This window comes from Bos indicus, chromosome 4 (assembly GCF_029378745.1).
Source record: "Bos indicus isolate NIAB-ARS_2022 breed Sahiwal x Tharparkar chromosome 4, NIAB-ARS_B.indTharparkar_mat_pri_1.0, whole genome shotgun sequence".
Lineage (NCBI taxonomy): Eukaryota > Metazoa > Chordata > Mammalia > Artiodactyla > Bovidae > Bos > Bos indicus.
The window spans coordinates 49,029,571-49,043,024 of NC_091763.1; the positions used below are offsets into that span (position 1 = coordinate 49,029,571).

Genomic DNA, 13,454 nt, shown 5'->3' on the forward strand with positions numbered 1-13,454 from the left:
TAAACGATTAGTCATCAGAATAATCATTCTCCAAGTCATAATATACTTCCTAGCAAACATCCAACCTCAGAAAAAATATTTTATGTGAGAGTTACAGATAGGCCACTCACCAGGAAGTAAGATAAAGCATTTCAGCAAAAGATAAGTCAATCTTCAGAACAGTTGAGAGCAGTGAAGCCTCTCTTAGGCTTTATGGAGCCCAGATTCCACATGTTTTTCAAGGTCTCCAAGCACCTTTAATGGTAAGAATTAAACTGGGACTCCCAGGCAGGCTGGGCTTGGGAGTTTGCTTTCTTAATGCTCTTTGCTTGACAAGAGTCTTCCAAAGATTTGATTTGTAGCATCACTACCATTCATTCTCTCTCTCTCTTAGGAATTCATCGCCTTCGGAATCAGCAACATCTTCTCTGGATTATTCTCTTGCTTTGTGGCTACCACTGCCCTGTCCCGCACCGCTGTCCAGGAGAGTACTGGGGGAAAGACACAGGTACGGGGTGGCGATGTGGTAATACCCATCTGCTGCTGCTGCTGCTAAGTCGCTTAGGTCATGCCCAACTCTGTGCGACCCCATAGACGGCAGCCCACCAGGCTCTTCTGTCCCTGGGATTCTCCAGGCAAGAACACTAGAGTGGGTTGCCATTGCCTTCTACAATGCATGAAAGTGAAAAGTGAAAGCTAGAATGATGTAAAGAATGAGTCAGGGGAATGGTGGCTCAGAAAGGCTTGCACAAGAACTCAGGACAATTAGCCTTTGAAAAAAGTAAAACTTGCACATCCCATTCTGATTCCACTTGGGACCTCTCCATCTCTGTAACGATGATCTACCCCCTCCCTGTAAACCTCTCTTTATAGTTTTATGATGCAGTAAGTCTCAAACCTTTTTGTGTCGTTGCCCAGCTGGCAGATAGATCCACTTACTTGCTTTTGCAGGGATGATAACAGTTGATAACGAAGGTGCACATTTTTTTCTATTTGTTATCTGGGAATAGAGAAGGCCTAGTAAGATCTCTTTGTGGCTTAATGAGTTATTCTGTCTTCAAGAAAATGAAAAGCTGTCTATTTACATTTCCTTTACCAAGGATCGGGGGCTTCCTCCAGAGGCCTTGCATCTGACAGAACCACAGTTTGCTAGCTAAGCATATGTCTGTTACACACTTTGTAATTTCTTCCTGAGAAAAACTTTTGTTCTTGAAGTTCTGAATGTGGGTTTGATCTTGCCTTTAACTGTGATTTTAAGTTGTGGCCTTCCCCCAAACCAGCATCCCAGTTAATCTCTGAAAAACTCCTCCTTCCCTAGGCCAGATAGTTCAGGATCTGTACTCAGGCCATCCTTTTCAGAGGACACGAGTCAGCTATGCCAAACCGAATGGATGGGGGTGAGGGGCAGGCTCAGGGATTGTGTTTCTGTTAGGCCTGGGGAGGCTTCTCCTCCCAACACAGAAAGAACTATTATTTAAGAGTAAATAGTACTTTGAGACTATAAGGAGCAACAATCCAAAGTAAATAGTTTAACACACACTATCTACACACAGTCTTCAAATAGGACTTTTTTTCCAGGTAGAGACACAAATAAATATAAAAAAGAGAGTAACTGAGAAAATGAATGACTCCAACAGTGAGTGGCTCAGGGAGAGTTTGATTTGTCCCCAAGGTGCCCAGGATGCTCCTTTCCCATTCATAACAGATCTTTCTGACAGAGTCAGAGGAATTGGCCTTCTCCAATTTCTTGGCTCCTGATGAACAAACATTTACTTTTAATTTTCAGAATTACCCTATTTAAAGTCAAGTTTCCTTCTCCATTTTTCTGAAGACATTTCTAGCTCTGAGAGAGCAAATAAAACAATACAGCCTCAAACAGGAAGCATAACCAGAGATCTGTGGTCAAGGGGAAAGTCAAGGGGAAGGTTGGAGGTGATTGCCAAAGCTGCTCCTGTGTTCAGGGGCAGCTGTTAGCAGTGAAGTTTTCTGTGGCTTCCACTGGACATGGAGACCTGACAAGCTCCCCAAGGCACATGGCTATAAGTGGGTGCAGGCAGATCCCCAAGAGCTGATGTTCACTGTCTGCTAACTCCAGGCTCAAATGGGGACAGCCCTCTCCCCCTTCCCTTCCCCCCACGAATGCCCATGCAAAGTGATCCCTTGGCAGAAGGTTTGGGGATAATAGCATTCTGGTAAGCTAATACCCCCTGCCACACACTGGCATGTATTATATTTAGGAATGAAGGATGCCAGGATTTCATACTGAAGAATGAAACAAGCACAGAAATCACTTGGTATTTAATTACTGAAATGTATACTAAATTCTGGGGTTAAAAGTCTAAGTGTCTGGACTAAAATCCAGGAACTAATGACCAACTAAACTGGCAAGTCTTCCCTTGTTCTTTGACTTTTCCTGCATTTTTCGTGTTGGGGCCTCAGTTTCAGTATCTATGCAATGGGGGGTAATCATTGTATCCACCTCACGGGGACACTGTATAGATTAAATAAGCAACTGTTTATAAAATTCTGGCACATACATGTTGACTGTTGATTGTTCCAGTCATTAAGTTCTCAAGGTAAGAATAATGCCTTAGTACCTATGACACATACATTGTACCTGACACATAAGAAACATATTTGCTGAATGAATGGATGGAATCATGAGTGTCAGTGGATATCAACTAATTTCAGCACATCTATAGATACTCAACATTGCAACCTGTGCTTTCTCTCATCCCCATCTGACTCCTAATGATTCATGAAAAAATAATTCTGATGACAAACTATTCTCTAGCCCTGGTTATCTTCTCACTTAACAGAAAATTAATTGTCTAGCAACTGAATCTGCTCATAGATACAAAATATACAGCATTTCTTGTCAAATAAGTAATTTTCCCGTATAAATTAAGTACAGGTAGTGGGTCCCCTTGTAGATTTAAAAAATAGTAACCAAAATTAGTCTTGGTCCCCATCAGTTCAGTTCAGTCGCTCAGTTGTGTCTGACTCTTTGCGACCCCATGAATCGCAGCACACCAAGCCTCCCTGTCCATCACCAACTCCCGGAGTTCACTCAAACTCACGTCCATCGAGTCAGTGATGCCATCCAGCCATCTCATCCTCTGTCGTCCCCTTCTCCTCCTGCCCCCAATCCCTCCCAGCATCAGAGTCTTTTCCAATGAGTCAACTCTTCGCATGAGGTGGACAAAGTATTGGAGTTTCAGCTTTAGCATCAGTCCTTTCAATGAACACCCAGGACTGATCTCTTTTAGAATGGACTGGTTGGATCTCCTTGCAGTCCAAGGAACTCTCAAGAGTCTTTTCCAACACCACAGTTCAAAAGTATCAATTCTTCAGTGCTCAGCTTTCTTCACAGTCCAACTCTAACATGCATACATGACCACTGGAAAAACCAGAGCCTTGACTAGATGGACCTTTGTTGGCAAAGTAAAGTCTCTGCTTTTTAATATGCTATCTAGGTTGGTCATAACTTTCCTTCCATGGAGTAAGCGTCTTAATTTCATGGCTGCAATCACCATCTGCAATGATTTTGGAGCCTAAAATGATAGTCTGACACTGTTTCCACTGCTTCCCCATCTACTTGCCATGAAGTGATGGGACCAGATGCCATGATCTTAGTTTTCTGAATGTTGAGCCTCAGCCAAGTTTTCACTCTCCTTTTTCACCTTCATCAAGAAGCTTTTTAGTTCTTCTTTGCTTTCTGCCATAAGGGTGGTGTCATCTGCATATCTGAGGTTATTGATATTTCTCCTGGCAGTCTTGATTCCGGCTTGTGCTTCTTCCAGCCCAGCGTTTCTCATGATGTACTCTACATAGAAGTTAAATAAGCAGGGTGACAATATACAGCCTTGACATACTCCTTTTCCTATTTGGAACCAGTCTGTTGTTCCGTATCCAGTTCTAACTGTTGCTTCCTGGCCTGCATATAGGTTTCTCAGTAGGCAGGTCAGGTGGTCTGGTATTCCCATCTCTTGAAGAATTATCCACAGTTTATTGTGATCCACATAGTCAAAGTCTTTGGCATAGTCAATAAAACAGAAATAGATGTTTTTCTGGAACTCTCTTGCTTTTTTGATGATCCAGTGGATGTTGGCAATTTGGTCTCTGGTTCCTCTGCCTTTTCTAAAACCAGCTTGAACATCTGGAAGCTCACGGTTCATGTATTGCTGAAGCCTGGCTTGGAAAATTTTGAGCATTACTTTACTAGCGTGTGAGATGAGTGCAATTGTGCGGTGGTTTGAGCATTCTTTGGCATTGTCTTTCTTTGGGATTGGAATGAAAACTGACCTTTTCCATTCCTATGGCCACTGCTGAGTTTTCCAAATTTGCTGGCACATTGAGTGCAGCACTTTCACAGCATCATCATTTAGGCTTTGAAATGGCTCAACTGGAATTCCATCACCTCCACTAGCTTTGTTCGCAGTGATGCTTGCTAAGGCCCACTTGACTTCACATTCCAGGATGTCTGTCTCTAGGTGAGTGATCACACCATCGTGATTATCTGGGTCATGAAGATCTTTTTTGTACAGTTCTTCTGTGTATTCTTGCCACGTCTTCTTAATATCTTCTGTTAGGTCCATACCATTTCTGTCCTTTATCGAGCCCATGTTTGTATGAAATGTTCCCTTGGTATCTCTAATTTTCTTGAAGAGATCTCTAGTCTTTCCCATTCTGTTGTTTTCCTCTATTTCTTTGCATTGATCACTGAGGAAGGCTTTCTTATCTCCCCTTGCTATTCTTTGGAACTCTGCATTCAGATGCTTATATCTGTCCTTTTCTCCTTTGCTTTTCAGTTCTCTTTCTTTTCACAGCTATTTGTAAGGTCTCCTCAGACAGCCATTTGGCTTTTTTGCATTTCTTTTTCTTGGGGATGGTCTTGATCCCTGTCTTCTGTACAATGTCACGAACCTCCATCCATAGTTCATCAGGCACTCTGTCTATCAGATCTAATCCCTTAAATCTATTTCTCACTTCCACTGTATAATCATAAGGGATTTTATTTAGGTCATACCTGAATGGTCTAATGGTTTTCCCTACTTTCTTCAATTTAAGTCTAAATTTGGCAATAAGGAGTTCATGATCTGAGCCACAGTCAGCTCCCGGTCTTGTTTTTGCTGACTGTATAGAGCTTCTCCATCTTTGGCTGCAAAGAATATAATCAATCAGATTTCAGTGTTGACCATCTGGTGATGTCCATGTGTAGAGTATTCTCTTGTGTTGTTGAAAAAGGGTATTTGCTATGACCAGTGTGTTCTCTTGGCAAAAATCTATTAGCCTTTGCCCTGCTTCATTCCGTACTCCAAGGCCAAATTTGCCTATTACTACAGGTGTTTCTTGACTTCCTACTTTTGCATTCCAGTCCCCTATAATGAAAACAACATCTTTTTTGGGTATTAGTTCTAAAAGGTCTTGTAGGTCTTCATAGAACCGTTCAACTTCAGCTTCTTCAGCGTTACTGGTTGGGGCATAGGCTTGGATTACCATGATATTGAATGGTTTGCCTTGGAAACGAACAGAGATCATTCTGTCATTTTTGAGATTGCATCCAAGTACTGCATTTCGGACTCTTTTTTTTTTTTAAACTTTACATAATTGTATTAGTTTTGTCAAATATCAAAATGAATCCGCCATAGGTATACATGTGTTCCCCATCCTGAACCCTCCTCCCTCCTCCCTCCCCATACCATCCCTTTGGGTCATCCCAGTGCTCTAGCCCCAAGCATCCAGTATCGTGCATCGAACCTGGACTGGCATTTCGTTTCATACATGATATTTTACATGTTTCAATGCCATTCTCCCAAATCTTCCGACCCTCTCCCTCTCCCACAGAGTCCATAAGACTGTTCTATACATCAGTGTCTCTTTTGCTGTCTCAAATACAGGGTTATTGTTACCATCTTTCTAAATTCCATATATATGCGTTAGTATACTGTATTGGTGTTTTTCTTTCTGGCTTACTTCACTCTGTATAATAGGCTCCAGTTTCATCCACCTCATTAGAACTGATTCAAATGTTTTCTTTTTAATGGCTGAGTAATACTCCATTGTGTATATGTACCACAGCTTTCTTATCCATTCATCTGCTGATGGACATCTAGGTTGCTTCCATGTCCTGGCTATTATAAACAGTGCTGCGATGAACATTGGGGTACACGTGTCTCTTTCCCTTCTGGTTTCCTCAGTGTGTATGCCCAGCAGTGGGATTGCTGGATCATAAGGCAGTTCTATTTCCAGTTTTTTAAGGAACCTCCACACTGTTCTCCATAGTGGCTGTACTAGTTTGCATTCCCACCAAGAGTGTAAGAGGGTTCCCTTTTCTCCACACCCTCTCCAGCATTTATTATTTGTAGACTTTTGGATCGCAGCCATTCTGACTGGTGTGAAATGGTACCTCATAGTGGTTTTGATTTGCATTTCTCTGATGAGTAATGTTGAGCATCTTTTCATGTGCTTGTTAGCCATCTGTATGTCTTCTTTGGAGAAATGTCTATTTAGTTCTTTGGCCCATTTTTTGATTGGGTCATTTATTTTTCTGGAGTTGAGCTGCAGAAGTTGCTTGTATATTTTTGAGATTAGTTGTTTGTCAGTTGCTTCATTTGCTATTATTTTCTCCCATTCTGAAGGCTGTCTTTTCACCTTGCTAATAGTTTCCTTTGATGTGCAGAAGCTTTTAAGTTTAGTTAGGTCCCATTTGTTTATTTTTGCTTTTATGGTCCTACCTCTCAACAGACTCATGTGGTGTTTTTTAATCTGCAGTACTGGTGAATTTATTTTCTCTGAGATTATCATGGCAACCGTGCCTGCAAAGCGTTATTAGAATAGTTATCAGGTTGCCTATTCAATAATGGGGAAGAATCAATTATGTGCTATGAGAAGTTATTTCCCAAGAATGCATCAAGGATCTGTTGTCCAGGAACAAGGATGGGCTGGGTTTCCTGGAATGACAAATGACTGATGATTGACCTCTTAAATTGACACCAAAAAAATAGAGGTCTGTTATGTATCCAAGTGCAATCAAGCCAAACTGGCCTTACTCTAGCAGACCTAGCCCCGAAATTTTCTTTTTCTCTGCCATAGCTACTAAACGTATTTGGTTTTAGCAAATAATTCTTATTTCTTTCAACAGGACTGAGCAGAAGGAGGGAGGTGGGGGAGCATTGTGTGCCCATGAACAGGCTCTTGCACACATGCGTGCAGCAAGCACACATTCAGAGTGAGAAGCACAGACCCAGACTATGGGAGATGTGTGTGTCTTTCAGGTTGCCGGCATCATCTCGGCTGGGGTTGTGATGATCGCCATCGTTGCCCTGGGGAAGCTGCTGGAACCCCTGCAGAAGGTATAACCTTGCTTCTCGCCACACCAATTGCTTACTTTCCCTTTCCTGCTCTGCTACCCAAGAAATAGCAGGGGATTTAAAAGTCACCAAATGGCAAACCATTCCACTAAATAACCCGGATTTCCCCATCTCTCCTGGCAGTCAGTCTTGGCAGCTGTTGTAATTGCCAACCTGAAGGGGATGTTTATGCAGGTGTGTGACGTTCCTCATCTTTGGAGGCAGAATAAGACTGATGCTGTAAGTTGCTTGCCATCCTTTTTTCTGAAATAGGAATTACTTATGTGCTTCTTGCCATATTATTATGTCCCCTTATCTCCTGAGTCTTACTTGCATTTTGGGAAGCAGAGCAGAAATTAGAATTTTGTGGATAAGCCAAAACTGTGAAGTCTTCCACATGAGCTACAACTTGTGAAGGTCCTATATCGCTGGGAAGATCCATTTTGTACAAGAATCCCATATGAGCTCCTTCATATACCGCTGGCCTTCCAAAGCCAAAGAACAACAACAACAACAAAAAACCCTCTAATCTAGAAGGACAAATAAAACAAAACACGAAGCAGAAACAAAATGCAAAACCCCATGTCGATTATAATTTTGATTAAAGTAATCTTTACAACTCTTCTGAGGAATTGTAAAAACAAAAAAGAAGAAGCAGCAGCAGCTAAACCCTTCAGAATTTTGCTGTAATTTAAACCAGAACAGATAAAAAGAATGGGAAAAAATTCCGTATCTATCTATATGGAAAGATCTCCAAGACAAATTGTTAAGTAAAAAGAGACTGGTCCAAATTGAAGAGTGTGTATAACACCCTAAAAGAAAGGAAAATAATCTATGTTTTGCATTGGTATTTGCTTGTATTTGCAAAAAAAAAAAAAAATGCTGGTGAAAAATATGCACATGTGTACACATACACACACACACAGAAATAAAAGAGGATGTAAGAGAGAAAAGAGGATGGGAATGAATGGAGAAAGGAGAGGGTTGCAACCAAGAGTTTTCACTGCACACTTTTTTGGTCACCCATGTTGCTTGTGGGATCTTAGTTCCCCGACCAGAATTCAAACCTGAACCCCCCACAGTGGGTATGTGGTGTCTTAACCACTGGACCTCCAGGAAAGTGCCTCTGCTTCATACCAATTTCATTTTGAACTATGTTAATATATATCAGGGCTTCCCTGGTGGCTCTGTGGTAAAGAATCTGCCTGCCAATGCAGGAAACGGGGGTTTGATCCCTGGGTGGTGAAGATCCCCTGGAGGAGGAAATGGCAACCCACTCTAGTATTCTTGCCAGGGGAATTCCATGGACAGAGGAACCTGGCGGGCTACAGTCCATGGGGTTGCAAAGAGTTGGACATGACTCAGTAACTAAAACAACAATATATCACCTATTCAAAAATTAAATCTAAAAATATTTTAATGGGACAGTTGGCCTGTATTGGGAAGTCCAATTTCCACTTAAAGTATGTAAAGATGTCAGAATATTTTACAAAGCTGTGATTTGTTCGTGGACAATTGATCTTATTATTTTTACAGGTAGTCACCCACTTCATGGTACCTGATGAATTAGCATTTTTCATTTTCATGTTTTCCTAGGTTATCTGGGTATTTACATGCATGGCATCCATCATTCTGGGACTGGACCTCGGTTTACTAGCTGGCCTTGTGTTTGGATTTCTCACTGTGGTCCTAAGAGTTCAATTGTGAGTAATATAAGATCCAAGTTATCGATAAACAGGACAACACACCCTGAAATTTCTTATACAATTTTGATAAGTATAATAAAACTACTCCCTTTCACAGTAGTTACTATTTATTAGTGCTTCTACAAGTTAAACATTATCATAATTAGTCTTTAAAAAAATGTGAATATGTTTTATTATTCTCATTTGATAGGTAAGATAATTGAAACTCAGTAGGTTAAGAACCTTCCCTAAGATCACACAGCCAGTATGTTGCAGAGCCAGCATTTCAAAGATGTATCCCACCCCAAAATCTATGCACTTACTCACAGGCTTTACTGCTATGTTCACCTCCAAGTCATGGTAAGTCTAAAAGATACATGAGCAGCAAAAGACTGAGGTTGCTGTGTAGTTTCTTTTTAAAATGAGATGAAGTCTAAGAGGCACTGGGGACCCAAGTCTTGGTCCCAGACAGCTGCTAAATATATTATGGCTCATTTTCTTTTGAAGCTAGTAACCCAGAAGTTATGTAATAACCCAGAATAGGAGACTTTAAGTTAGTTGATTGTAGCCAAAATTCATTCAAATCTGCCAAATAAGGTATGTACCTAATAAGCCATACCAATAATGTAAAATAGATATAATCAGGTCATCTAGAGAGTGAAAGCAGCAGAGACACAGTTCAGAGTAATGGAAAACAATCTGTGAGGCATCTTGGAGGTGTGTTTGTTTTGTTGGGACTCTTGAGAGGCCTTCGGTAGGTACCTTTCTATGTCTCTGGCATTTTCTGAACAGAGAGTTGAAGAAAGCTTTTCTTGAAGCCTCTGCTATCTTCCCAGACTTCTGGCTCCTTCTTGGCCTGCACTTGGGCCATGAAGGAATGAAAAACCTTGGTAAACCTAACACAGATGTCTACAGCTTAGCCTAGGTCCACCTTTCCTGTTCCACCAAGCAATTCTCCTTGCCTCCCCTGGCATGTTGGAGCCTACCCAAAGGTGTGTGTTTACCATCTCAGCACCCTTAAGTGGTTGCCCAGGGGCCTGAAAGACTTCTCAAGCTCCCAAAGCACACAGTTTTCTTCTGGGAAACACCCCAGAAACTCTCCTTGGAAGATGATGTCTTCTGAGCTCTGGATGCCTCTGTATTTACTGTAACTTGTGTGTGATTGAGGGGGAGAAGGGTTTTTAGAGACAGACTACACAGTTTCTGAGCTTAAAGTTAAAAATCAGCATGGCACACTAAGCCAAGGAGAAATGGGTGAAACACTTTACCTGCAGATTTGGTAATGAGGCTTTGAGCCAACCAAAGGCAGTATCCTCCCCAGGATTTAATTTCCAGTAATTATAAGCCTGGTCCAGAGAGCACATTGCTGAGAGCACCCCAAACAGGCATTCTTTGTTCAGGCGTAGTATTTAGCATATGTCCCTAGTCACAGCTGAAGAATCCTGGAATTTATGTGATTGCATCAGGAACAGGAAATCAGCAATCTGGTCCTCCCAGGTTCCTATTTCTATGAAATGAGACTAATTGGATCACTGCAGACTTTCCATACTTCATCAGAAAGTTGCTGTAACTCACAAGGTAGTTCTAGGCACTGTTCCAGACCATGAAGACCCACAGGTTAAAGACAGAGGCTGTGCTTCTCTTCCCTCCAGAGCCTTTTTGAACTTCTCTAAACCTCAGTTTACTCACCCTTAAAAATGAGGATAATACTGTTAACCATTCAGGGCTCAAATAAGATTTAACATGTGTGAAAGCTCTTTGCTTATCCTATAAAGTGCCACACATATGAAAGTACGATGCTCATTACTTCTTGCAGGCATTGGAAAAGAGGCACACTTCCTTTTTTACCCCCAGGCTTGCACAAATACCAGCTGTTCACTTCAGAGTTAGCTACCAGAAAATGTCATCTGCAATAAAGACAGAGTCCCAAGACATCCAAATTATGGGCTCTTTAGATTCTGTCATTTCTTCTAACGTTTTATTCCAAAATATGCCTGTTCCAAAAAATCCTGACCTTAATTTTTCTTCTTTTAGTCCATCTTGGAACAGCCTTGGAAGTATCCCTAGCACAGACATCTACAAAAGCACCAAGAATTACAAAAATGTAAGTGCCCTTGGGAGACACTGGCTGGACTTGGGTTTGCTAAGCTGGATTTTCAGAGGTTGCATATTTCTCTTCTAGTGTGTTAGGGATAAGGTAGCCAAAAAGGGAGGCTACTTCTTTTGGGAAAGCCCATAAGTATACTGGGCATACTAGGAAAACTTTTGTCCCAGTGTGCCTTCTGATATCCAACCCTTTGCGACCCCACGGACTGTAGCCCGCTAGGCTCCTCTGTCCATAGGGATTCTCCAGGCAAGAATACTGGAGTGGGTTTCCATGCCCTCCTCCAGGGGATCTTCCCAACCTAGGGGTTGAACCCAGGTCTCCCTCATTGCAGGCAGATTCCTTAGTGTCTGAGCCACCAGTGAAGCCCTCTGAGCCACCATGGAAGCTCTCTGATATGAATTTTGTTCATGCTAGTTAAGATGTCATTTTAATGTCAAACCATTGTAAGAGGTATTTTTTTAAAAACAGGCAGTTCAATTATTTCCAAAAGTTGAATCAAAATTCTATTTCTCTGAGGGAATGAGGTCAAAAGACATAAACTTCCAGGTATAAAATAAGCCACGGGGATGCAATATACAGTATGGTGACCAAACTTAATAATACTATATAGCATATCTCAAAGTTGCTAAGAGAATAGATCTTAAAAAGTCCTTATCACACAAAAAATTTTGTAATTACATATTGTGACAGATGTTAACTAGACTTATAGTGGTGATCATTTTGCAATATATACAAATAGGTTGTATATAATATGTACAATGTGAACATATGAAACTAATATGTCAATTATAACTTTAAAAAGACAGAGCCTCAGAGACATCTAGGACAAAATACAATATATCTACATACGAGTAACAGCAGTCCCAAAAAAGGAGAAGAGAAAAAAAAAGATAAAATATTTGAATAAGTATCAAAATGTTCCCAAATTAGAAGAAAAATATGTACAAATCCAGAATGCCCACTGAACCCAGTTAATGTACACATAAAAACCCATACCAAGAAATATTAGTGATAGGGCTGAAAGCCATGGCATAAAAAATTTTTTTAAGCAGCAAGAGGAAAAAAATTTCTATTTCTCTATGTTATCATTATCCTCTATGAAATTGTCTGAAATCCCTGTGAAATCATGTTCTCTGTCACAAAGAACCTTATTTGACATCTGTATCCTTGGCATTGGAAGAAATAATATATAATACAGAAAATCAAAAATGAAGAAACTGAACATTCCATTGATGGGCTTATATTCGCTGCAAAAAAAAAAAAAGATTGCTTAATGATCAGAGGCAACAAAGATGAAAAAGCAGAGAAAGAAATTTTAAAGGGGTAGTCCAAGATGGATTCTGAAGCAGGAAGATTCTGAACTCCCCTTCCCCTAAGTACACACCCAATCTACAGCTACTTACTAGCAACAAGAAAACATATAAAAGTCAAAATCTCATTGGTAAAGGCAAATATAGTAAAGGTAGATTAGCCAGACATATATTTAGAAACAAAGCCCAACAAATAACTGTAAAATTGCTATGGAATCACAAAAAACCCTGAGTAGCGAAAGCAATCTTAAGAAAGAACTAAGCGGGAGACATCATGCTCCCTGATTTCAAGTTCTGCTACAAAGCTATTGTCATATACTCTGGTTTCTCTTCAGATCATATTAATATTTCCCCTTTCTACTCCAAAGTTATTATAATCAAAACAGTATGTATGTATTAGCATCAAAATACATATAGATCAATGGAATATAATAGAAAAACCAGAAATAAATTCACAGATACATAGACAGCTTATAACAAGAATATACAATGGAAAAAGATAGTCTCTTCAATCAGTGATATTCAGTTCAGTCAGTTCAGTTGCTCAGTCATGTCCGACTCTTTGTGACCCCATGGACTGTAGTTCACCAGGCCTCCCTGTCCATCATCAACTCCCGGAGTTTACTCAAACTCATGTCCATTGAGTCGGTGATGCCATCCAATCATCTCACCCTCTGTCATCCCCTTCTCCTCCTGCCTTCAATCTTTCCCAGCATCAGGGTCTTTTCAAATGAGTCAGCTCTTTTCATCAGGTGGCCAAAGTATTAGAGTTTCAGCTTCAACATCAGTCCTTCAATGAACATTCAGGACTGACCTCCTTTAGGATGGACTGGTTGGATCTCCTTGCAGTCCAAGGGACCCTCAAGAGTCTTCTCCAACACCACAGTTCAAAAGCATCAATTCTTTGGCGCTCAGCTCTCTTTATAGTCCAGCTCTCACATCTATACATGACTACTGGAAAAACCATAGCTTTGACTAGACAGACCTTTGTGTTTTTGTTTTTTTTTTTAATTTTATTTTA

General features: G+C 40.7%; 1 protein-coding gene across 1 annotated transcript in view; it reads left to right on the forward strand.

The window, feature by feature from the left end:
• Window positions 1–13,454, forward strand: part of SLC26A4 (solute carrier family 26 member 4) — a 60,554-nt gene that overhangs the window by 25,449 nt on the left and 21,651 nt on the right. Inside the window, exons 9-13 of the mRNA XM_019959564.2 lie at window positions 374–487; window positions 7,257–7,334; window positions 7,476–7,571; window positions 8,928–9,034; window positions 11,051–11,120. Of these exons, the coding sequence (XP_019815123.1) occupies window positions 374–487; window positions 7,257–7,334; window positions 7,476–7,571; window positions 8,928–9,034; window positions 11,051–11,120 (465 nt within the window). The remainder of the gene's footprint in view (window positions 1–373; window positions 488–7,256; window positions 7,335–7,475; window positions 7,572–8,927; window positions 9,035–11,050; window positions 11,121–13,454) is intronic.